This window comes from Siphateles boraxobius, unplaced genomic scaffold (genome assembly GCF_051911475.1).
Source record: "Siphateles boraxobius isolate OS27281-9 unplaced genomic scaffold, OSU_SipBor_1 6, whole genome shotgun sequence".
Taxonomy (NCBI): Eukaryota; Metazoa; Chordata; class Actinopteri; order Cypriniformes; family Leuciscidae; genus Siphateles; species Siphateles boraxobius.
This window is the reverse complement of record NW_027509186.1, coordinates 25,798,239-25,824,451: the sequence shown is the minus strand read 5'-3', so window position 1 is coordinate 25,824,451 and position 26,213 is coordinate 25,798,239. Positions and strand designations below refer to the sequence as shown.

Here is a 26,213-nt window from a genome sequence, read left to right as displayed (position 1 = left end):
GGCGCCCAATATATAGCTCTTGGCCACGCCCATCTTGGCGGGCTCTGACGCGCGCGGGCGCGAAGCGCGCTCATTGGTCGCGCATTCAGAGTCGCCCCGTCATTGGTTCGAGCAAGTTGCCGCAGCACAGCCAATGACCGAGCTGCCTTCGTTCATTGCTGTCAGCTGTGCAGCTGCAATGCGTTTTACATAAAGACTTCAATATTCTCGAGAAAAGGAGTTTTCCCATAGCATAAGCTACTTACGCAATAGGAGAGACCTCTCGAAAGGGAACTGTTTCCAAAAGTGATAATAAATCAGTATATTAGATTGATTTCTGAAGGATCATGTGACAGAAATGACACTGAAGACTAGAGAACCATTTAAAATAGAAAACCATTATTTTAAATTGTAATCATATTTCATTACTCTTTATTTTTTGTTTAAATAAATGCAGTATTAATGAGCAGAAGAGCCTTCTTTCAAAAAAAAAGAAGAAAAAAAGTAATGTTTCCAAACTTTTGACATTTTTTTTTTTTTACAATCATTTTTTATTTAATTCCATTTTTTCAGAGCAGGAAACAAATAATTTGGGTTTCTAACCAGTACGGGTGGCAGCCTCCAGAGGTCCAGCTTCTTGGTGGCCAGGCGGTGGGTCTTACATTTGGAGCAGTAATAGAGCTCATCCTCCCCTAACTCTTCTTCACTGGTGAAGGCTTTCAAACAGCTGTCCAGACTGATGGGCTCTGCCTGAGCACGCCGACTCTGCTCAACACTAGGATGCTCTTCCACTATCTGCTCCACATAAACATCAGCAATAACTTGACAGACACAGTAACAGAATGACATGATAACTACCCCAAAACACTAAGAGCTCTGGACTCATTTAAAAGATTTAGAACTAGAATGTAATTACATTTGAAGGCATTTCTTTTTAATGCAAAATTAAGCATTATTTGCAGATCATTGTAAGTTATAAAAAGGTCAGTTCTGGTCTGCAATGCACCATAAAAGTGGTGCAAAAACCATGGGATTTTATTTTGTCATCTCCAATTTTAAACAACTTATTTACTATGACTCTGCAGTAGAGTATGCAATCAGAAAGTGTATTTTGCAGGTAGTAAATAATAGATAATAATTAGCAGTTTATATCAGAAGCTCTTGCTAGAGGTAAAATAGAGGCAGCAGACCCAGAAAACAATTAATCATACAATATGATTTTAATGGATTTCTCAGCTGTGATGTGAGATGAAAGCAAATCTCTTCACAGGGAATGACAGCACTAGCAGAGTAATCATTATGTGTACATCAAGTCCTGCAGTGGAGCATAGAAAGACTGATGTACTGAATATGCTGCTATTATGGCCTTTAAAATCTGTGAACATCTGTAAAGCACGTACTCTTTCCTGAGAGGTCTGGTAACGAAGGTGCAGCGCAGTGGGGTCCCAGTCTACAGCAATGTAGGCATTCCCCAAAGATGCTCTGTCTTCATTACAGTCCACTGTGCAGCCTCTGCAGAACCTGGCAAAGTCACGACAACCCTTGTCAGTCACGACAGCCCACAGTGTGAGATATGTGCATGCTCAAGCGCTGAACTCAAATCCCTTACCTGTACCAGGGACACCAGGCACAGGAATTACCATCTTTCTGCACCACCCGCAGAGTGAAGGGGTATTGGTAGCCCATACTGTCATCACTGGAAGAGAACATGACATGTCACATAACAGAGTAAATGAACTCTACCTTCCAGATGTCCAGAGGGGGCCAAAACCACAATTTTTTTTATTGAAACCTAGAATTGAATAAAATTAAGATTTTGAAGTATCAAAAAGCTAACAGTACATTTGTCACTTAGGGAAATAGGATACAGAAATGACTGCACTAAAAAAGCTAACCACTCTAACTACAACTTTTACGACATTTTATAATGTATATTATCGTTCAAAAGTTTTGGTACAATTTTATTTTAAAGAAATGAATACTTTTATTCAGCTAGAACACACTCAATTGATTAAGTAAAGATATTTGTTACAAAAGATTTCTATTTCACATAAATTATGTTCTTTTGAACGTTCTATTCGTCAAAGAATCTTGAAAACAAAAAACAAAAAAGAAAACAATCGGTTTCCACAAAAATACAAAGCAACACAACGGTTTGCAACATTGATAATGATAAGAAATGTTTCTGAGCAGCAAATCAGCATATTATAATGATTGATTGAATGATTTCTGAAGAATCATGTGACACTAAATACTGGAGTATTGATGCTGAAAATCCAGCTTTGCCATCACAGAAATAAAATGCTTTTTGAAATATATATTAATATAATAAAATGTAATATAATTAATTTACCAATATTACTGTTTTTACAATCATCTAAACTAATGATCAACATCAAAACGCTGTGAGATACAGATGCCACTGACCAGTCTTGAGCATGGTTGCTGGCTTCCTGTGGGGGCAGAGGGCTGGCAAGTCGGGACACCTGGATCCACACCGCATCATACAGGTCCTTTTTACTTGTGTGCACAGTGCACGGCACAATAAGCGGCATGCCAAACAGACTGGGCCTGTTCTTCTGAGAGGACAGGAAGTACAGCTCCGTCCGCATCTGAGGAGAAAGACCGGACACTTAGGATCATCATATTAAAGGGTTAGTTCACCCAAAAATTAAAATAAAATTGTCATCAATTACTCACCCTCATGTCATTCCAAACCCGTAAGACTTTCTTTCATCTTCGTAACACAAATGAAAATATTTTTTTATTCAATCTGATTTCTGTTGCTTCTTTGACAGTCCATGCAACTACCACTTTGATACTTCAAAAAGTTTGCAGTAAAACTAATCCATATGAATCAAGCAGTTTAGTCCAAATTTTCTGAAGAGACTGGATCACTTTATATGATGAAAATTTTGAATTTAGGCTTTTATTCACATATAAACATTGATCAGCGTACATAAACAGAAGCTCATCCATACTTGCTCAGCACGTGCACCAAACCTCAGTGGTTCTTTGCAGAAGCTCAAACGTAACACATGATGCTGCGTAACACATGATGAACCTCATTGGTTCTCGCACATCAAGCAAGCATGCTTGAGCTTCCATTTACCATATCTGATGTGTATTGATGAAATTTTATGTTAAAAAAGGTCTAAATTAAATCTGTTCACCATATAAAGCAATCGTATCTCTTTAGAAATTTTGGATTAAGCTGCTCGATTCATATGCATTACTTTTACGCTCCCTTTATGAACTTTTTGAAGATTCAAAGTGGTAGTTCCATGGACTTTTAATGGAGGGACAGAAATATCTCAGATCTCATTACAATATCTTCATTTGTGTTTCGAAGATGAGTAATTGATGACTATTTTTTTTTTTTCATTTTTGAGGTGGACTTACCCTTTTAGTCCAACAGTGAATATTAAGTGAATGCTCACCATCTTTCTGTGCATGGCAATGATGTAGCCAATGAAGGGGCTGTCTTGCACCGACACAGCATGGCCATTAGGGATACCATTGGCGAGGGGCTTCTCGGGGGTACAGGGGACCATTGTGCTGGGCATGCCATTGGGAATTAGGCCAGATTTTCCAATGTGATTGTTTCCTGCTGTCCCGTTGGCTGTAGGTGTTTTTTCTACAGAAAAATAAAAACAACATTTTTTTTATTGATAATATTAATAATAATAATAATAATAATATGGATCAATGGCAAATAAGGGTGTTCATGATAAAGCAAAACTTCTCTTTTAAGGACAAAGAGAAAGAAGAAATCCATCCTCATTACCTGTTTGCACTGGAGAGGTGACTGAGGTGGGTGAGCCAGGCACAGGGATTTCAAATGCACAGAGGAAGCAGTTCACAGAGTGTCGCACCTTCTGGTTGTCCTGAGGAAAGTTCTAGATCAAAGAGAAGCATTTATTTAAAAGCCAGGCCACTTGGATTGTCTCAACAACCATGTCTGATGTGGTGAGTTGAGCTGACCTTGATGTTGGATGTATGAACCTCAGCCAATAGGATCTGCTCAGGTTTCAGGCTGCACAGCTCGCTCAGCTGTTTCTTCAGGCCCATGTACTTCTCATCCATGTTGAGACGGAGCCCGTAACGCACCGGAGTAGAGCCGTCAAGTTTGATAACTGCAAATCAAAAAAGCTTTTATGTGAGACTGCCGTACCAGCTGATGAATTTTAAAGTGTTTATGTTTTCTCTCTGCTTGGCTTTACCTGTGATTTCTAAGTGCATGGAGCTGTCCATGGGCAGTGGCAGCGATAGGAAGTTAAAGGGGTCAAAGCGGGCGCTGATGTGGCCGCAGGTCTTGCACTTCACCTGGGACCTGAGCTGCCCATGGAAGAGGTCCACCACAATTGAACGATTTCTCCGCAAATGGTTTTCCCAGGCCTGTAAGACAAACACACAGATGACCTCAGGGTGAAGAAACAACTTTTCATCAGTGTGCCTATATAGGTTCATTTAAGAGAGCTGAGCTAATGTATTGAGCCTGGCAGGGGCTGAAAAAGAGGAGTTTTGACACTAACCTCTGTGGCTACTTCATGATCTGGCCGTCCATCACTATCCTTGAGCTCCACGTACGGCTTCTCGTGCACACGATTCAAGTCTTCGTGAAGCCCATCCAAGAGAAATGCCAAGAGCTCCTGGGAGTCTTGCTGCTGGAAGCCATTGAATCTCGGTGCATACTTTGCTATTGTCCACTACATAAATGTTTTTAAAAAAATGGCATAAGAATTTTAACATAAACATTTGGGTTTGATGCTGATCATTTCAGAGATTTCAGATAATTTCAAAACCCACCCTGAGTTTTAGAGGTGCAACGTTCTTCTGGGTGCCGCTCCAGAGTTCCTGTACCAAATCACCATAGCATTTGGCCATGTGACCACGCATTCCTATCGGATTGGTTCTGTCAAGGCAAGACAGCTCATTGGTCAAGAAGTATGATTGTGACCCATGCAAAAGTTTCCAACTTTTCCTTTAAGTATAAAGGTGCATCACATTAGCGGCGTTTTGGAATTTCGTGGACAAAAGAGTTCCATTGTCCATTCTTGATGGTCGATGCATCAAGCACTGTTCACACAGAAGTCACTTTTAAATCAAGCAACTTTCTGTTGGTCAACATGGTGTCACCAACTCATACACAAACACACCTTTTAGCCCTCACGTGAAACTCACGCTCATGTGCATTACTGTTGAAATGATTGGACGGATTTCGCCCACGAAATTTTACAGAGCAACAGTAAATACAACTAAGTAGTTACAAGTGGCTTTGGTATTTAAAAAGGCACTGGCTATGTGTCCTTACCTGTTAAGCTCATAAAGGTGTCGCCCTGAGATGAAGTACTCAGTGAGGGGCTTGGTATTGCTTACACACTGAATACTGGAGTTCATGAAGCATGTGTTACCCAGGTTACTCAAACCTGTGGCACCTTTCTCAGTAGGAACTGCGAGAGAAACGGGACAAATTTTTTAAGAGACTGAAGGTTTTGACTTCACAGGCACAACCACTTGAGTACTATCTCCATGAAGTTCAATTACTCAGTATTTCATAGAGTGCGACAGCGACAGTGAGTCTTTAAATGTCAAAGCTGATATCTGTCTTGATTTGGCTTTTATATTGCTTTGTTATGTAATTGCTTCTTGGACTCTTGCTGCTTTTGTTCCTGTGTTAATTATCTACTTGATATGTGCTTTGATACAAGAAACCGGTCTAAACAATTGTATTATAGTTCCATCTAGGTAAGGTCAAACTCAGATAAACATTCTGGCATTTGTAGATGGTTTGGCCAGCCTCCAATTTGCATAGATTTTTCCAACAATTTCCAAGAACTCTGACATTACCTTTGTGTCTGTCGATTTTGCTGCTGTTTGCAATGAAAGACATTTCCTCTGGCCAGCTCATATCTTTGTTTCGAACTGGAGAAAAGGAAAGATATCTTAATAATTTTTCCTTTTCCATCAGTACGTTCATGCATGGTTTGCAATTTAATCCACACTGCTCAGCAAATGTGAAATGAGATAACACTTTAATTAAGACAGATAAATGTCACAGACATACCCTCAATGACTAAGTGCTGTTCGTCTTGAATTTTCAAACTTTCTAAAGTGTGATCTTCATCATCCAGGAGAGTGAGGTAATTCTGATAAAAAGACAATATAAAACAAGATTAGTAAACAGTATAAATGTATGTATCATGAATTATGATATTCATTTCTTTGGGAAATATATTAATTCAGCCTTGTTGAGCAAAAGAGACTTACTTAATAAACATAAACAGTCTTTTGAACAGTATTGTGCGTAGTGCATACGACCCCTAATCACTGGTAGAAAGAACATTTTACAGATTTAAAATTTACAGTCCTCCTCTAACAGGAAAATGGAGCAAAATAGAGGGCTCACCCTGCACTGCATAAAAAAGGAATGAAAAGAAACCAAATACAATTCTATTTTGTATTTTTTACATTAACAATGTTATTAAAGCTCTATTTATTAAAACCAAGTATAAATCTCATCAAGTTAGTGTTTTTATGCATTTTTACTTTTAATCCAAATAACTAAAGGCAGTAATATTTTAAACAGTGTAATTTATTTATAAACTGATGTTCAACTGCTCTTTTTAATAGTCAACTTATTTTCGGATCATCAGTCATCAAGATCTATAAACTCTGGTCACAGACACGAAGATGTACCTTTAAATTTCACCAACCTGATTGATCACTAAAAATAACCCCACAGTCATCATGTTTTCAGGCCATGTCAAGTTTGATTTTGACATGACAAAGCTGTCATAAGTGGGTGAGTTGTTTACTTACTTTATAATTAGTCTTCCCATTAACGCCATAATTTTGTTTATTCAGACTGAATCGCGAACGCAGAACACGCACAACAGCAAGAGGCGGGTCTTTTTTTGGCGTGTGATTTATCACACGAACCAATCATATCCAATAATAGCACGATGGAGGCATTGATGCCTCTCATTTGAGATTTCCCCCATTCATTCTCAACTACTCCCCACCAAACCAAACACGCGTTAGGGGGTCTGTTAAAACTCAATGGGCTCAAGGGAGGCAAGTAACTTTTTCCTGCTGGAAACTTTAGAACTTTAGAAAAACTAGTGATTTATACACTTTTTGCACTTTTCCCATTTTGATATATTTGTGTGGTTTTATTTTTGTAATATACATTATTTTCTCATCCAAATTTAAGGAAGCGCTGCCTCCTTGCCTTATCGAAGGAAACGCCCCAGCACTGAATAGGATGTAGCGAATCCCAGTTAATAACTGTGACGTAAATAAAGCCTTCAATAGGAAATATGTGAACACAGGACTTTGCACTTTCAAGCATTTCCTCACAGTTCACTGCTGTGAGGTGACATCTGTATGTTTATAATGAGGACAGATTTGCATATGAATGTCTCTGATCAGAGTTTGATGTTCTTTTATTCAGTATCTGTTAAAGAGGTTCCCACTAGAGGGCTGCATTGGGGTCCCGCAGAACCCGCGATTTGCCATGTAACAAGAAAGGAGTCTACAAATGAAGTTCACCGCAGTCGATCAGTAACATTCTCTTCCTCCATAGCAGACTAAGCCAAGTGATTCATTATTTAATTCATTCATTCGTCAAGTATGTTTAATGTTTTTAGTATAATTTATTTTCTTTTTGCTACGTTAATTAGCTAGGCTACATTAACACCTGTTATTTCGGGGAGGTTTTTATTTCCTATTCATTTTATTTTTTATTTGTTTTATATTTAATTTGTTTAATATTTATTTATTGTATATGTAATTCAGATAAATATTGTTAGGTTACCAGAGTTTAACTGTTAAGGTTAGGTGTGTGTGTTGTTAGTTACGCATACATTTAAAATGTTTTTAGGCTCCACTAATAGTGAAGTTTTGTTTTAACAGTTGATAGAGTTTTATAAGGCTAATAAAAAGCTGACCGAATGTGTTTGTCATTTGTGGTGCTACCGTGCTAGCATTACTTTTCTTATGGTTGGCTTAATTAAAAGCAATGTTTAATCTCTGTTATTCTGAACGTTTAGCATAGCCCTAATGTTTGTGTAATTTTTTCACAATTTCTGCAAGCAGTTACAGAATGTATGAAAGTGTGGCTAGGAGTGGAGCACACACGTTGTGGGAGAGGGCGGTAATGGTCAGAAATTTAGAGGGAGCGGGATTAAGAAAACAGCCCCGCACAGGGCTCTAGTCCACACCTCACTATTGTAGAGCCAGAGGCGCATGTCCTCTTCCTTTATGCGTAACCTCTGGGACAGGTAATCATGAATGTCTTTAATGGTGCCCATCCTGCTGAAACATCCCGTGTATGCCAGCACTCGCTTCAGAGGGGCATTCGGAGAGGGGACATTTCCTGTGTTGGGAACAAAGCACCTTTTAGCATTCTCTTTGTCACATGCAGAAAAACATTTACAAATTTTAAATACAACTTTTTATCGTAGTTCCACCAGGTGAGTTGTTATATATACATATATATATTCAAAAATGAACATTAAAGAAATCATGGAGTATGTAAATGTAATTTAACTTACTATGCTAAATTAGTAAAGTAATAATTTTATTGTTTCATTTTAATGATGAGAAATGAGAAGATCCAGTCCATTCCATCCATATACCCTAGCATGCATGCTATTAAATCAACACAGATGTCACAAGGAGCACACAGATCAATATATAACACATACACAGCACCAATACCTGATTGACAGACTGAGGATTAGTTGTAAGGTAGCAGCAAGAAAGGGCAAAGGTCATTTTCAAAGGGGACATTCATCAAATCATTAGTCTGGGTGATTCGAATAAAACATAAAAAATAAAAATCAAGCCAATTTTCAATTAGTCCATTCTTGTGGAAAAATAAAATACATAAGATTCATACAGCAATTATTGATTTCATAGAAGACAAAAATTATCTGAGACAAAAAATGGAATAAAATAACAAATTGCAAAGCAGACAATTACAGGAAATCAGCCCGAGAGCACTCATCTTTACCCACACCAAACAGTCTTCTGAGCCAGACAGCCATGACTGAGTGACATACAATATGTCTAGTCTCGAAAACTTAAATATCTGGATAATTAAAAAAAAAAATGTATTCAACATGGTTTTATAGCTGTCATGGATGACATTATAGTTTTGTGTGAGCAAAATGTAGAATTTAACAAAAAATATTAAATATTTAATATAAACAAATGTAAATTTGATATATTTTAAGTTTTCTTTTGTTCTTTATTATAATTTTCTATTCTAGGCCGAACTCAGAAGATGACTCTGGGTGTTAGCAACAGGATTTGGCTCTTTAGTAATCCAGACAGGTCGTTTTGCTGAGACCGAGCTGGGTGCATTTTAGGAGATTAGAGAAACTGGTCAAGGCGGAGGTGGAGGGAGCCTCTCTCTTGCTGCAGGCTTACGTTACCTCGGGGCATATGTGGAGGGAACATTCGCAGGCTGCTCATACCCATATTGACCCAGATGTTAGACTGAGGGCTGCGTGTGGCCGGTTGCTGTCGCAGGAACAGAAGGTAGCGGGGGAAGAGCTCTAACTCTGGGTGAACTGTGACTGTAGACATTATGACCTGAAGGCACAAAAAAGATACAGCATAAGCACAATGTATAGAGAAGAATGTAAAAAAGAGAGAAATTTGCTGAATCAAACTGAGTTAGAAGTTCACAGGCTAGATTTAGGCGACATTTTAAAGTTCTTTTCATGGTCATTCCTCAGTCAAATGTTTAAACCTCTACTGCATACTTAATGACGAAAAAAGTTTGATTTACTATTCTTGCATGAGATTGATATTACCAAAATCAAAAACTTTTTTAATTTTGAAAATTAATACTTGGAGAGGGGTCCTTTTAAGGTACGCTGCCAAAATCATTAAAGAATATTTGTAATTACATTTAGTTTATAATTTTTACTAATATACTATTTTACTAATATAAAGAGAGAAAAAAGATAGATATATAAAAATTAAAAAAATACGCAATTTTTTATTTTGTAAAAAGAAATATGAAGTATATTTTTTATGGGGGAAGAATCAATAAAACTTTTTTTTTTAAAGGGCAGTTCGCCATTCACATGGTTGATCATGTAAAATATTTTTTAATTTAAATCACCTCCAGAATGTAACCTTTTTACTGTTTATTTGACAACATATCCTCATTATTAACCATTTTAAGGCCATCTAATATGAAACATGTGCTAGTAAAGTGAAGAAAATGAGTCTGATACCCAGAAGCAACACTGTCCAACAGAGAGTTAAATCAAAATAGCCAAACATAATCTGTATTCAGGAAACAGGTTTAGTAATATCTGACACAGTTCATGTGACACCTCATGTCACATCATCAAGATCATTGTGTGTCAAAGCAAAAAAGCCAGAGCAAATAGCATTCATTGCACAAATTAAGTGTCTATAGTTGGACATGGAATACATACCGGTCGGGGGAGGCTGATGTTGGCCCCATACCAGTGATAAAGTGCCCTCCATACCGGCTCTGGCACAGTCTCAAAGTCTCGGCTGGCCAACAGCTGTTGGGACTTCTTCAGCCGCCCTCCCTCCATAGTCAATGTGGGTGCCTGTACAAAACGGAGTCACACACTCAAGGGGAGTTCATATTGACAGCAATTTGCAATGATAAATTGTAGTGAACTCCAGTGAATAAATCACAGGTGGTTTAATCATCCTTCACCCTGTTCTTCTCTTGCTGACTGTGAGAATGGGAGGTTGGATGAAGGGGCGGACAGGACCAAAAAGGTCCCTTTTTGACTTTACAGGTGCAATGTATTGTGTTGGACATTATATTATTACATAACAGCAAATGTGTTTGTGACAAGCCATTACGGAAGCAAGCAGTTTCCTACAAAATGCTTTTAGCTTCATTTTCTAGAACACAAATTTTATAGACCATTTATCACAGGATTCATTTGTTCAAGGTGATTTTCATTTCAAAAAGGACACTTTAATGTAGTTTTGACATATCCAAAGCTATAATTAGATGGAATAAAAGAAAAAAAACTTTAAGGTGTTTTTTCCCCAGCAGGCTGATTCAATACACTTTGGTATTTATTTTGTTTGGCAAAAGGATTATCAGTGGCATCCTGGTTTCAGTGGGTGTTCTGAGCATACGTACACTCACCTTCATGGGCTCGGTGGTCACCAAAGGCTGGTTGTCTATGGCACCGGGCCTCTGCGCAACCATGCTGTTGGGCAAATGACCATTGGCAGTGGAGAAACACTGGTTGTTGTTGTCAGAGACGTTGTGCTGCCGAGCGAAGCAGACGTCTGTGGCAGAAGAACTGATGTGTGGGGTCAGGCCTGAGGAAGTGAAAATAAATGCTGTAATGGAGGCTGAACACCTCTTTTCAGCCTTCATGCCTTTTTATTGGACCAGAGCACTACCGACGTAGAATAACTGGCTGTAACATTGTTTTTCTGAGAAAAAAATGATGTGTACTTAGCATGTTTCCTAAATATCTGCAAACATATTATGGTATTTTTATGCTTTAGTACACTCAAAAAAATTATAATTACATACAGCACCTTTAATATTTTTGTAGGAAACCTGATAAGTTATTTTTTCCAGGATTATTTGATAAATAAAAGGTTCAAAAGAACAGTATTTATTTAAAATGGAAATCTCATGCAACAATGTAAATTACTGTCACTTTTGATCAATTTAATGCATTCCTACTAAATAAAAGTATATATTTCTTTAAAAAAAAACTTTTGAAAAGTAATGTATGTGATAACTGCTGGGCCACAGCTTAAATCATATTCATAACAACGACTGAGTGTGTACTTACTATTACCAGTGCTCTCCGAGGCCTCCGATGAGCTGGAGATGTTATCAGGAAATTTTTCCTCTGGGGAACTGGGAGAACGCACAACTATTCCAATTCTGTTCAGGACAGGCTCTATAGGTGCTGTAGACTGAGAACTTCTCATCCCACTGCCCTGAATTGATGGCTGCTCTACGACAATCGACTTATTATCCTGTTTAACACAATAGATTGTATATCAATAAAACATGTAAACTCCATATTGCAGCCGGTTGATGCCTGAGAGAAACAAGGTCCAGCCTGATATGTCTACTATAATTGGGTCAGATCAGTTTACTGTTTTCTCTGTTGTCCAATTATAATTTGAAAAATGGTCATAATTTAGTTTGTTGTACTCAGATTGTTTAGATAGTACAAAACAGTACAATGTACTTATTTAATAAAAAAAAGGAAAGGAAAAAAGAAATTTAGATTTATCATGATATGATCCCTTTTCATTGTTATGTAGAGGCTGCATAGACATAATGCTTACTCACATATCTGACATAGTCTTTCCACTGCTGCCACCACTGCATGGAGATCAGAAACCAGTTCTGACTGGGCTGTAGCCCATGCCTGCTCTCCCGCTCCAGCCAACCCCTGTGCCGTCACACAAAATCATTGTGGATGACAAACAGTCAGTAAAAGAACAATCATATTAAACACAAGCACCAAAATAAACCAACAAAACTTCGTTCTGTCATAAGATATCAATAATAAACTTAGGCAGCATAGCCAAACAATAAGACACAATGATGTGGTACAGTATTTATAGTGTCTTTTTGAGCACCGACAGTCCAGCTAGAAAATCCAATTGAAAATGAAATTGTGTTCTCAATCTCTGTCTGATTTTAAACGCTGTTTGAGGCAACGGAGGTACAATGGATCCTTATAAACAGACAAAGTCTGCAAAATCAGGAGGATCATGGGTGAGTGAAATACAATACAGCCCTCATAAGGCTTGTTTTAAAACATTGAGAAAGTGCTCAGTAGGCCGCTTTTGAAAGGAAGCGGAGTAACAGAAAGTAATAGGGTGAGTAAAGAAATGCTGTGTCCTATTCTCACCTAATGATCTGGCCTTCCTCTTCAGGGGTAGCAGGACGCAAGCCCAGGACTATATGACACACCTAATGATCAACAGATTAACAAGCAATTTGAGGCCAGAATCAAGATAACAACGTACATACTTTACTGGATTCACTTACAGATTATTGAAGCATTTACACACTTTGTTTTTTGTTTCTTTGTCCAAAAATACTGAAGGTAGGATCTTACCTGAAACAGCAAGTTGAGGAACTCATTGGCGAGGGCACTTTTCACGCTCCATATCTGATAGTCCTCCAGGGTTAAGTGCCCGTGCTGTGAGTAAAACACAAGAAAATGTTTGAGCATAGATCGCATACAATGTCCTTAAATATTGGATCTAAGAAAAACCTGAAAAAACAAACAAATGCAAATAATGTTTATTTAATTGAGAAATAAATGTAATTCATATGCCAATGTTTTATTTCATTTGGTAAAATTTATTTTGAAACATAACATTTAAATTAAAAGGGAATTTACAGTTTATGATAAATTTTTTTAGCATGACAAATCTACATGGAAAAGTAAGTCTAATTACCTTTGTTGTGTCGTGCATTTTCAGCATGTCCTCTACAATGTCTGACACGCTGGAATCAAACTCCTGAAACACAGAGATACATAAATCAGGAAGTGTCATCATGAAATCTATAACTGACATGAAAGGTCTTTATTAGATGCAAGACATACAATGACAACTCAGGATGGACAAATCATTAATGAATTGATTTGAGTTTAATTTAAATGTATTATCCCACATTAGTGCATACCTGCAAAAACATGATTGCATCTTATATGCATGAATCACCTCATAGGCATATCCACAAACATATATAATACTAAGGAAGTAATTTGTTTAGCAACAAAAGGTTAATCAAATAGCTAAACCGTATAATGTGCTTATTGCTTTTCTGTGGACTTAAGTTCGGTTAGACACTTACGGGGAGGGTATCTGTACGGTTGTCCTTCCACACTTCCAGCAGCGCCACCACCATCTCATGGATCTCATCCCTAGACAGAACTCCATCCCGATCTACATCGAACACTTTAAAACAAACTGAAGCAGACAAGGAAGAAGAGATTTTTAGGGCCAGATTTACAAGCCTGGGGGCAAAATAGTGTGAGCGCAATTCCAAAAAAGCGCAGATGGGAGTGGAAAGTTCTGCGAGTGATTACTGACGACACAAATTAAAGAACACAGAGGCAGATCGTTTCCATAAACACCAACGCAATCTACCAAGAGCAGTGCAAATTAGTATCTGGTTTAAGACATGCTTTTTTGGGCGTTAAATAATGGCGCAAATACCAGTTAATTGACTAGTGTAAACCTAAGTAAATTGCGTTGCATGATTTATTTAAATACTCTCCTCCCATAAATTGTGCATCTGAAAGGGAAACTCCAACAAATGCATATGCAGTTAGGTCAGCCGCAAAAATAACTGTATCCACGCCTTTTCAGTGCTTTTTTTTCACTGCGTGTCTTCAGTAAATCCTGACAGTTTTTTAACGGCAAAAGAGGGTTTGCACTGGCACAAGCTGTTAGTAAATCTGGCCTTTAAGCCATTGACACACCAAGCCGACGGTCGGCCATTCTGCAATGTCGGGCCGTTTTTGAGCATTGACCGACTTAGTTTTTTTGGCTCTAGTCGGAATTAGCAATCAGGGGTTTTCTGGCCGATTCAACATGTAGAATTGGCGTAAGGCCGTCTGTCAGAGAGAGATCCCTGATTGGCTGTTCAGTTTAGCGAACGAGTCAGTGCACGAGAATAGGAGCAAAAGTGATGAAAGTGAGCAAAGAAGTCATGGCGGTACAGACAGAAGGCTGTTCTAATTTTACATCATCTTACCTGAGCATTCCACTGCGCGAATAGTTTCATAATAACATGAGCGGATAAAGAACGTGATCAGCATGATTGATATTCAAAACGGTAAGCAAGTGCTGCTTTGTTTATAGTTTGTATACCACTTAGTTTCGCTTCTTTTTTTGAATGACGAATATATCTGCTTAAATAGACAATTATCTCCTTTACACGTAGACACAGAACACGAGGCCTGGCTCACAGTCGGCTGCCAGATTTTTTGCCCCGACGCAGGCGACGCGAGGTGAGAGAACAGTCGTTTTTGATCAGCGCTAGTTCTTTGGCGTCGGTTTGGTGTGTCCCTACCTTTAGATGGGGAACTTTTAAACATTCATTTAAGAGAAACCATATTTAAATAACATTTTTTATTATAATTTGTGCATAAATAGTGGAAATATTATGAGCATATTTAGAATACAGAATATGCTAGCTAAAATAGCCTTAAAGGATTTTATTCCAAAAATGTTTTAAAATGTTTGAAGAAACACCATAAAACAATCCTAGATCAGCAGTGGAATGAAATGAACAACTAAGAGAGGAAGATAGGAAATGAAATGCTTACACTTCTGCCTCTCCGCTACAGGGCCCCGACAGCAAGCTGAGAGCCCGCACGATATCTCCTTAAAGTCAATATGATTGTCCCGATTCTCATCAAAGGCATGAAACAAGCCTGGAAAATGGGAGAAAATGTCAGTGTTTAGATTAGCCAGCAAGAGTAATTGGATTCTTTGGAGATCTTTTATCACACATGATCCTATAAATTTTAAAAGAAGACCTACTTCTACTAAAATAAGATGAACCGTGACTTTCATGGGTGCTGCAAATGTTCTCAAAGCACACAGCTAGCAGGTGGATGTACAGTATGTGTGAATGTTTGTGTGTCTCAAACCATTTGGGAACCTTTTAAAATTGTTGTAGTGAATTCTGTCTTGCCTTCACTTAGCGATGCATGAATTGGGGGCGAGACCAGAGGGACAAAGGTTTCCAAATCAAAGCGGCCTGTCCTTGATTGGGCTTTCAGCAGCCAGTAGCGCTTTTCCAAGTCGATAATGTCCGATTCTTCTACTGCAAGAAAGAAAACACAAGAAATCAGATTCTCTGTGAAATGATCTTTTAATGTGCAGTGTCAAGCATCAGTTGGGCATGTGCTCCGTGTGTAATTGAATATCAGTCTAATATTTCTGTGTAATGACTCCATTGGGAGTCATTTACGGAGGGATAGTTTACAAAAAAATTTAATTCTCATTATTTATTCACCCCCATGCTGTTTACCCTAAGGTTATTAAACCTGAAACTACAAGGTGAAGCTGAAGTACTAAATAAAACTGAAATAAAAATAAAGCTAAACAGAAATTCTAAACTAAAAAAAATTACTAAATAAAATGACAAACAAAATAACGTTTAAATAAATAAATAAAATGTTAAAATAAAAGCGATATGAATAAATACTATAAAATTATAAATATATTCTGAAACAACATGACCACAAAAGTAGATAATTTTTATGAATAACACCACAAGTAAATAGACATGTTCCTCATATAAAGCTATCATATGGTTTCAAAAGACTTTGACTACTTTTACAGCATACAAGTTTGTAATGACATGAGGTTGAAAAACTCTTTTCAGCCTCAATAAATAATTTAATTTTTTGGATGAATTATTCTTTAAATAGACATTTAGATGGATCTTTTTTTTTACATAATAAATTAGCTGTTGCAGATTGTAAATGGGCTCCCATTATAATTAACATGGTAACACTTTACAATAATGTTCATTAGTTAACATTAGTTAACATGTACTAAGAATGAACAATACTTTTCAGCATTAATTAATCTTAGTTAATATTAATTCCAACATTTACTAATACGTTATTAAAATCAAATGTTGCATTTGTTAACATTAAGTGAACTAACATGAACAAACAATGAACAGCTGTATTTCTATTAACTAACATTAAAAAGATTAATAAATACAGTAACAAATGTATTGTTCATTGTTAGTTAATATATTTACTAATGTTAACTAATGAACCTTATTGTAAAGTGTGACGATTAACATTTATGACAAGTGATTACATAACATCTACTAGGTGAAAGCATTACTAGGCTCAGGTTACCCCATCTGTAAAGCCATATATAGTCCAGTCTTTTAGTTTGTTAAGAGGACCTAGGTCAACTCCTCTTGCTTTGCAATAATCTCTAGCTTAGGCTATTAGGATTAGTCTGCCCCTCCTACACTGACCATCACACATAATGCAAGTGTCAAAACACAGGAATACAAATCTGATCTTTTGTTTAGCCTGACGTTCATTTCAGACTACTACACTCTCTATTTGAAACACAATACATTTCAGAGAATGCACTCCATAATTAAATAAATAAGCAAACTGATCCAAACAAAAGTATGTCCTAGGGGTTTCTCTGGGCAGGAATAAAAGGCATCTTAATGAACAGGCTCCAGATTGCCCTGAAACTCCTCCGTTATCTCAGATTGCTGCAGCACAGCTAAACCTCTGTGGTTTGACGGACGACTGGGAGTCTGAATGGATGGGCTCAACAGTCATTATTTCCCATAGTGCTCTGGAGAGCAGGTCTACTGTCTGTGGGCCAAAGACTGAAAGACCATAGCGGCCAGAAACACAGAAAACAGTCTGGGGATCTATAGGGTTACAAACCACGGTCAATGACTCGGTGTCATTTCAGGGGCAGTTAGGAGAGGAAATCTATCTTGACAGTAGTCCTAAAACATACTTCACATCCAAGGTGCATTTACAGCCAAAAAACACTTAACAAATGTCCCTCTGGAATGAAGCTTCATTACAGTGCACCACTTATGCAGTGATGAAGAATTATCATTATTCAGAACAACATTATTATTACCTAGAACAATAATTAGTGTCCAATAGCTTTAAGGAACTGAATAACTGCTTGAGTGTTATTCACTGTTTGTGCATTGGACAGCGACTACTAATCTAAGACTTATTATGCACCATACAGATCAGCAAACATCCATCGTTCATCCTGAATGTTTACAGCATATCTTAAAATGAGGGACCATGTGCAGTTTATTTCAAGCTTGCTGTGGCCTATGCTATCTTCTTGTCCAGCAATGCATTATGGCAGGAGGACAGGCATTGTTTCTTAGGCTAGCAAAATGCTGTCGGGCCTCTCAAGCTGTCAAAACCCATTTCACCTATTACTTAAGCTACGTTTCAATTACTTTTCCTGCTGTCCAGTAACAGGGGACAGAATGCATACAGTCCATGACAAAGCAATTACAGGTCTGGACTGAGACACCATGTCACACTTTTGTATTCAATATCACATACATTTGCCATCTCTCTTGGGGACAGATTCAGTGCCATCTTTGATGTGTTGTTTTGATGTGAAAGTGTTTGTTATTTAAATGCCAGTGGGAATATGAGATTTGAAGGGGAAAAAAGCATTACATAACATTGAAACATTACATAAAATATTTAATACTTTTAAAAATGAATTGAATTATTCAACTTTTGTTACAAATATTTTCTTTTTCAAATAAATGCTGCTCTTCAGACCTATGGGGAAAAGTATCAGTTTCCACAAAAATATTAAGCAGCACAACTGTTTTCGACATTGATAATAGTAAGAAATGTGTCTTGAGCAGCAAATCAGCATATTAGACGGATTTCTGAAGGATCATGTGACACTGAAGACTGGAGTAATAATGCTGTAAATTCAGGTTAATCATCACAGGAATAAATTACATTTTAAAATGTATTAAAATAGAAAACAGATACTTTAAAAAGTAATATTTCAAAATATTACAGTTTTTACAGCTTATCAAATAAAGGCACCCTGGGTGATACTTCTTTCAAAAACACTTAAAAAACACCTAATTGACCCCATACGTTTGAATCTCTATCTGTATTGGAGGTGTGTATTTGTCAAGCAATGTGTCCATAAAGCTATATATACACATCTCTCTCAAGAACTCACCTAATGGAGCGATTCTATCAGAGTGGCAGCAGAAGAACCATACCATATTCCACTGTACATGTCACAGCTCTGGCTGTTAGATATGGCATGTACCATGACAAACTCCACACAAGCTGCTGCTACGTTGGTAAAATACAGTTACTCTCAATCTCCACATGCAATCCAACTCGTTTCTTTCTCGCAGATTATTGTCATCCAGTCATCACTTTCTTCTTTCTGATAGGCCTCTTGCCAGTTTGCACTTGGCCTGGTGATAGGCATATTCTGGACAGTGCGTGAACTCATAAACCCATATACGTTCAAACAGATCACACAGATCATGACTACTTCACACTGACAGCACACACACAGCCCTCTCACTGAGCTAAGAGGATAATCTGGAGCGGGCCGCAGATTACAGTGCGTTGCCCAGGTAGCTTCTCTGATTGGCCAGAGATGGAGAGCCAAAGCTGTCCTTGATTGACAAACTTATTCTAATTTTACTGAGCTATTTGCTTAATCACTTGCTTTTGTGTTTTTTTACTTTCTATCTTGTATCCGAGAATAAAAGTATCTTGCCTAGGTAACAGTGAAAAATAATGAAGCCCAACCCTCCGCATTCAGTCTGTAATGAATAAATATGCTATAGAGAGAATCGATCATGGTCTTACTAATACACAAAAAGGCACATAAATTAACTTTCCAATAATGACTGTATACAGTCAATTGATTAATGACAAAGGCAAACGACTGCTGTGTATGCTGTTTAAAGCAACCCATAGCAACGGTTTTAAATCACAAAAAGAACAGACATGTCAATATTGGTTTGCTTCTCCCCAGCATTAATGGCTGTGCTCCAAAGCCTACTGAGTTTAGCCTACCTAGACAGCATAATCAATTCAAACGTCTGAACAAGCTGAATCAGTTTTCAGATTTCACATTTCCAGTAAAAATGCATCCTTAAAACATTCTTAAAGTAAGATATCTTTTCCATGTAAAATTGTACACCAGACAAAAAAACTGACTAAGAATGGTTTTGTTCGGTTGCAGTCTGGCAGTCAGAATATGCAGTCAGTTATCCAGGTTTTTGTAAACACAAAGATACCTCAATGCCTGGTCAATTTAATGCAACAAGAGTATTTTAGGATCTAAGAAAAGGGTAAAAATGGAAATGATAGATAGATAAATAAATGATACAAACAAGATTGTTATTGTTATATTGTTGACAGATTTATTTTAAACATTTTTGAAATATTGAAATTATTTTTGATTCAGTTATGATTCTTTATTAATTGAGACACTATATACAATATTTATACTTTGTATAAAATGTATCTGTCAGTTAAACGCACCTAAACAGTCATTAAAAATACATTAAATTATATAAATTTATCTAAAATAATAATAATAATAGTATTATTATTATAAATACTAAAATAAATGGCTATCACAGTGTGTTCACTTGTAAATGGGGGGTCAATTGAGTACAACAAGAACGGCAATCATTACAGGCTTCCCACATTACGATTTCATGACAGCAAAAGCACTGAGTGACTGAGCACGAGGGAGATCTTCAGCACCTAAATAAATCATTGTCTCCATAAGAAGAGCGAGTGCTCAGATATTCTGTCACTGTGCAGGCTCAGGGTCTCTGAGAAAATGCAGCCATTTTCCTTCGCCGTGTCAGTCTGGTTTTAATAACTGGGTGGCAGTGACAGCTGCAGCAGGGCCGAGTGTGTGCAAGCGTGTTCACGGAGTAGGAAGTGTTGCCTGTCACTCGCCATTATCTCACACAGATGCCTCTCTCCCGGTGGAGGGCAGGCCGACTGATTCGCTGATGCCTTCGGTGTTTCGGGGGAAGTGGACAAAAAGAGACTTGCAACTTAAACATCTGCAGCATAGACTATCAAAGAGCAGATTACTGTCAGCTTCAGCGACATACAAAGTAACTAGTAAATTTAAATGATAACCCAAGACTTTAATCACTTAAACAGATTGCTGTAAACGGATGCCTCTAAAGTGACAAACACTGGGCATATCTGCATAAAAACGCAGTCCAGGGAGCATTGAGAGCATATTCAGAGAGTAATAACAGTAAACCGAAAGAGTATTTAGGGAGTATGAAGGGGCAAACACTAAAATACCATAGAATTCTCCATTGAAGAGTTTTCTCTTTTTTTTTTACAATAATGTACACATTTTTCAAGACAGACTCATCATGAGCTCCAAGACTGATGGTATATTCTCACTCAAAAGCCACAAGTCAGTGTGATATTCAACAATTGCTAAATTCCACATTAAGAACTAAACAACCTGTAACTCTGAAGAAAGATCTTCCTTGATTCACCAATCAGAGAAGTTGCAGTTACCATGGAAAAGAGACCAGATTAATCAATTCAGTCTCTACACCATCAAACAACTTATCTATGTTTGTATAATTTAATGTTTCGCGATACAGACTGGAGACTGGAGTAATGGTGGCTGAAAATTCCACTTTGCCATCACAGGAATAAATTACATTTGATAATACAATAAAATAGAAAACAGATATTTTAAACTGTTTTTGATCAAATACATACATCCTTGGTGAGCATAAGAGACTTCCCTCAAAACAATTACAAATATTTTGAATGGTACACCAATAATTTTATATTGTACAGTCATTTTTTTCTAACTGTAGTTCAGTTCCTTTAAAAAAGTGCACAAGTACATGATCTTGTACCCTCCTCTTTTTTAAGACTTTTTTTTTTTTACTTCAAATAAATCCTCAATGTTGGTTTAGCTCAAAATATAAAATATTTTAATAAATTTTAATCACTATGCAGAAAATGAATGGAGAAAATTCCTTCCGGACCCAGACTGAGAGAGTATTCAAAGAGTACAGACATAGTTTTGAGAGTGTATTGAGAGGAAGTATTCAGAGAGTACCCCGAGAGAATAGTGACACTTACAGTGTGTGACACCTGCCAGGGTTTGATAGAAGGTGGGTGTGTCGCTGTCGTCGGTCAACGTGACGCACACGCCACCTGACAGCAGCCAGCGGGAGAATGTGAAAGCATCTTTATTCTGCAGGAGCCAGCTCTTAAACTTCTCATAATTCACTTTCTCTCCCTGGACAGAAACAGACAGAAACACTATAAATAATCACCAGAGTACAATTCTCTAATGAATCCATGACCAATATAAAGTGCATGACAAAACAGTGCAGAATTGAGAAGTTGAATTGCATGCTTCCCCTTGTTGAGCGAAGGGGAAGTTCTCTCATTAATAAAATGAACTGAATTCTTTCTGCTGTATGCAGATACATTTGTGCGAATGGTTTGGGTAAAGAGATAAGAGAGTCTTTGAGCCGCTGCCAAAGGATAACCAACTAAAGTGCTGCACTTGGTGGTTTTCCCCTAAATCAAGAAGTGATGCAGGACGAACGAAGGCTGAGACAACAGTGCAATTGGAAGAAGGGCTAATAGAGAAATAGGGGGGAATGTAAGTCACAGCCATATTACGTGACCTTGTTGGCTGCAACATTTGCACTATCAACCTTTTAAGCTTATTATTAGATCTATAATACAGAGGAAGCTCTCTCAGTAATCACAAGTTTAAATAGGGCGAACGGTTCAAAAGGTACTGCATATATAGAATTTGGCAATCAATGAAATAAGTGTCTGACAAAGATTGCTTAAATAGGCATCTAATCCATTTATCAGTGAACAAAATTCACACGTTTCTACACATTTCTTTCGAAAGCAACCTGCATTTCTATTGACTTGAAATCCAAAAGACGACATGACTATAGAAATGTTTCAATCCAAGTTATGTCATTTAATTTGTGAAATATCAGAAAATTGCAAATATAATTGGTCTTACCACATTTTTGGGAAATTTATTTCAAATTTTTTATTATTATTTTAGGGCTGTCGATTCAAAAAGTATGTACAGCGATTTTACACATTTAACATGATGCATGGCAGCAGGTCACTGGATGATGTAGCATTCAGAATGCCCTTAAAATTCAAGATATTGGGGCAAAAATGCCCTGGCCTGTATGGTTTTCTTGTCTCATGTTTATATCACAAGTAATGAGCACAATATCACACGAGAGCTGTTTTTATACCGAATAGCTTGAGTGCAAATGTGATATTAATTTTATATAACAGTTCAATAAATGAGCAATTTTTGCTCAATTTTGCCAAGGAAAATATCACCTATGATGCCAGAACAGAACTGTTTCGTTTTTCCGGTGTTTCGTTTTTGAATGAATCAGCCTTTTGAGCAAATCATTCGGTTGAACCAATTACTCAATTGCCAATTCATAAAGAGAGCCATTTACTTAATTCCTGAATGAATCAGCTGTTTGAACTAATCGAATGAATAAATGTCTCAATGATTTGAGACATTTACTACGACCTAATGGAAGTTTTAGTTTCCCATTTAGAGTAAAATTTCATTTTAAAAAATAATTTCATATTTTGAGGATTCTGTTTATTTATATTTACTCTCCCTGATGTCGTTTCAAATCTGTATGACTTTCTTTCCTTTGTGGAACATTAAGAAGATAATTTGAAGAATGTTGGTTACCAAACTGTTTTGGTCTGTCAATATATTTAAATACTAGGGGTGCAATGGTACATGTATTCGTCCCCACCCATCACGGTTCGGTGCATACAGTCAGACAACGAATACAGTCACTCACCGGCGATCCACACTCTAATCCAGAAGGGGGCGAGCGGTAAAGCAACGCTGTTTGCTAACTGCCACAACAGGAAAAAGACCCGAAGAAGAAGAGACAATCTATGCACCAGCCCAAAACAAGAGCTCAGATTGCATGCAAGAGCTTGCTAGAAGCCTATATGCTGAGTTTCGGTTAATCTTTGTGACGCGCTCCACTAACTTCATGGAAAGGTAACGGGATAGTAGAAAGCGGCAACCTTTTTGTTTTCTTTATTTTACAAAAGCACAATGTTTTGTTTGTATTGTGAGTGTAGTGTAAACAAATAAAAATAGACACTTTACATTTTGAATTGATGTCTTACTGGTCATCTGTATGACCATAATTTATGCTATAATTGACAGAGTATTTTAAGTTGTTTCCACAGTTATAATGAGACAAAATCATTTGCCATCGTGCCAATTTGTGTAATGGAAATCTCACTACAGTCCAGTGATGAAATATGAGAGTCCTGGAAACGGGAAACCTAAGGTGCCGCTTCACTTGCTGTCTCCTCTTGGAAAGGTGAAGTAGACTCAGATGAAGATGCTACTTTTTCTCCTTCTGTCTCATCTTTCCATGATTTCTTGAAAAAGCGTAATATTACACATTGAACATCCACATAGTGCTCAATACACTAAAGTAAGCTGTATTGTACCAACTACCTCAGGGGGGACTAAATGCCACTAGGTGGAACAAATTTGCACTACTGTCAGTTCAAAATAAATGAAAAGAAACCTTGGGGATTTGTTGTTTTTTGCTGCTGTACCAAACTCGTGTCAAACCATGACCTCAAAACCGAGTTGTGTACCAAACGGTGACATCTGAGTACCGTTACACCCCTACTATATACCATTTCAGATGCAGCTTCTGAATCAAAAAATCATGGCCCTTGTAGCCTAAAAGTTTCTGTAATAAATTCTGTTGAATCCAAAAATATTGCCTTCTAAAGCTACTTTGTGTAATGCCTAAATGCTTTTCTCATTTAACACAATAATACATTTAAATGATCTTTTGGAGGTAAATTCCTCAACCTAATTTGATGTGTGATTGATTTGCGATTAATCAGTACATCATGTAATTAATTAGATTTAAAGTTTTAATTGCTTGACACACACACACACACACACACACACACACACACACACACACACACACACACACACACACACACACACACACACACACACACACACACACACACACACACACACACACACACACACACACACACACACACACACAATTTTTTTGGATTATGATCCTATAAACTTGATCCTAAATTATCCTATAAATGCAGTTTAATTTTTTTATCTTCATAATAATGTGAAATGAGTAATTTTCAATAAGAAAGATCTAAATATATCTCTTGAACACAATGTGGCTGGAGGGCATGGTGATTGGTCTAAGAAGTCATTACTGACAAGCAGGTGAGACAGAGGTAAATAACACAAGTGAGTCTTCCTGCACTGACCTCCGTGAAGCACTTCCTAAGAGAGGGCGGGACCTCGCCATCCACTGAACGTAGCATGTTCTCCACATCCTCCCGGACCACATAAGCTCCCGAATCACTGGCGAACAAGCTGAAGATGTCTGTGGATACAGAGGAAATGCTGGTCAGAGTGTATCAGTATCAGAGTCTCGCAGGCAATGTGTCTCGCACCCTCACATCAATCACAGCTGTCAGGGACAGAGTGTGACACTCCAGAGTAGAAACTACATCTATGGAAAATATCAGACTGTGAACTGGAGTGTGTATGCAGCTACAAGTTTGACTAAAGAAACACAGAGCTAAACAAAGCTGAATAACATTGTAAGACTGAATATGCTGAGTCTAAGGTGTGCTTGTTTAGATTGATGTTTGTAATGGAATTACTTAGGCATCTCCTGTGACATGCAAAATGAACATCATACTGTATACATACTGTAAGGCAGTATAAGAGAGAGAGAGAGAGAGAGAGAGAGAGAGAGAGAGAGAGAGAGAGAGAGAGAGAGAGAGAGAGAGAGAGAGAGAGAGAGAGAGAGAGAGAGAGAGAGAGAGAGAGAGAGAGAGAGAGAGAGAGAGAGAGAGAGAAATGTATAATGCACCATGACAGAAATGATCAAACAAAGAGGTAGAAAATATAAAATATAAAAACAAAATATAAAAGGCTGGGTTGAGTGGACTGCATGTGCTCCTCTGTACACCTACATCTGGCTTTCTCTTCATCGCGTCCTCTTGTTAACAGAACCAGCCCGACAATCAGGTAGTTGAAGTGCAGCCCTTTAGATGTGCCACCAAAAGAGCTGTAGATCACCTACAACAGATGAGAAAGGAAGGAAGGATGGACATTAAATGTATCCCCTTAAAATACACACAACTGATCAGCATTTAATTTTTTGTTCAAATAACATTGTCTTCAGGTGACCTGCAGTGATCATTGGCACCGAGCTAAATTTTGCCATTGAACTCAACTTTATGCAATTGACCAATGACGCAGAAACTACTACTAATGGGAGTGCAGGTAGTTATTCACCACCTGATACAGTTGGATAATGCAGTCATGTAGTAATGTTTTCTAAAACTAAAAGCTCAGACATTTGGCAACTTCCAATGATTTAGTTGTCAGTGTATATGCCCCTTTCTACAGAAAATTATGCATTGTATTTGTATTGCACATAATGGTTATGCAAAGGTCATACAGACGACAATAACTTGCTCAGTTCGGTATGATAATGATGATTATTAATAAAAAATTATGTTTTAAAATACATTTTTACCAATGAGCATAGCAAAACAGGTTGG

General features: G+C 37.5%; 1 protein-coding gene across 4 annotated transcripts in view; it reads right to left on the bottom strand.

Moving 5' to 3' along the window:
- The window catches only part of usp32 (ubiquitin specific peptidase 32), a 58,231-nt gene that overhangs the window by 10,181 nt on the left and 21,837 nt on the right, over positions 1 to 26,213 (bottom strand). For 2 of the 4 annotated variants that reach the window (XR_013195956.1, XM_077208417.1), the window contains exons 3-30: positions 25,620 to 25,725; positions 24,903 to 25,021; positions 21,675 to 21,834; positions 15,698 to 15,829; positions 15,327 to 15,434; positions 13,847 to 13,962; positions 13,447 to 13,509; positions 13,101 to 13,184; positions 12,891 to 12,952; positions 12,323 to 12,425; positions 11,811 to 12,000; positions 11,144 to 11,322; positions 10,443 to 10,583; positions 9,465 to 9,582; positions 8,205 to 8,359; positions 6,047 to 6,128; positions 5,830 to 5,904; positions 5,294 to 5,432; positions 4,789 to 4,894; positions 4,515 to 4,688; positions 4,203 to 4,377; positions 3,964 to 4,115; positions 3,767 to 3,878; positions 3,420 to 3,616; positions 2,407 to 2,591; positions 1,589 to 1,675; positions 1,380 to 1,500; positions 583 to 774 (exon numbers count right to left, since the gene is read on the bottom strand). Coding sequence is in view for 3 of the 4 variants with exons in the window: in XM_077208417.1 (XP_077064532.1) it covers positions 583 to 774; positions 1,380 to 1,500; positions 1,589 to 1,675; positions 2,407 to 2,591; positions 3,420 to 3,616; positions 3,767 to 3,878; positions 3,964 to 4,115; positions 4,203 to 4,377; positions 4,515 to 4,688; positions 4,789 to 4,894; positions 5,294 to 5,432; positions 5,830 to 5,904; positions 6,047 to 6,128; positions 8,205 to 8,359; positions 9,465 to 9,582; positions 10,443 to 10,583; positions 11,144 to 11,322; positions 11,811 to 12,000; positions 12,323 to 12,425; positions 12,891 to 12,952; positions 13,101 to 13,184; positions 13,447 to 13,509; positions 13,847 to 13,962; positions 15,327 to 15,434; positions 15,698 to 15,829; positions 21,675 to 21,834; positions 24,903 to 25,021; positions 25,620 to 25,725 (3,633 nt within the window). In the remaining variant the exon portion in view is untranslated. Of the gene's footprint in view, positions 1 to 582; positions 775 to 1,379; positions 1,501 to 1,588; positions 1,676 to 2,406; positions 2,592 to 3,419; positions 3,617 to 3,766; positions 3,879 to 3,963; positions 4,116 to 4,202; positions 4,378 to 4,514; positions 4,689 to 4,788; positions 4,895 to 5,293; positions 5,433 to 5,829; positions 5,905 to 6,046; positions 6,129 to 8,204; positions 8,360 to 9,422; positions 9,583 to 10,442; positions 10,584 to 11,143; positions 11,323 to 11,810; positions 12,001 to 12,322; positions 12,426 to 12,890; positions 12,953 to 13,100; positions 13,185 to 13,446; positions 13,510 to 13,846; positions 13,963 to 15,326; positions 15,435 to 15,697; positions 15,830 to 18,744; positions 18,882 to 21,674; positions 21,835 to 24,902; positions 25,022 to 25,619; positions 25,726 to 26,213 lie in introns of those variants that run through there. The other 2 variants (XM_077208416.1, XM_077208418.1) reach the window with 2 other exon arrangements.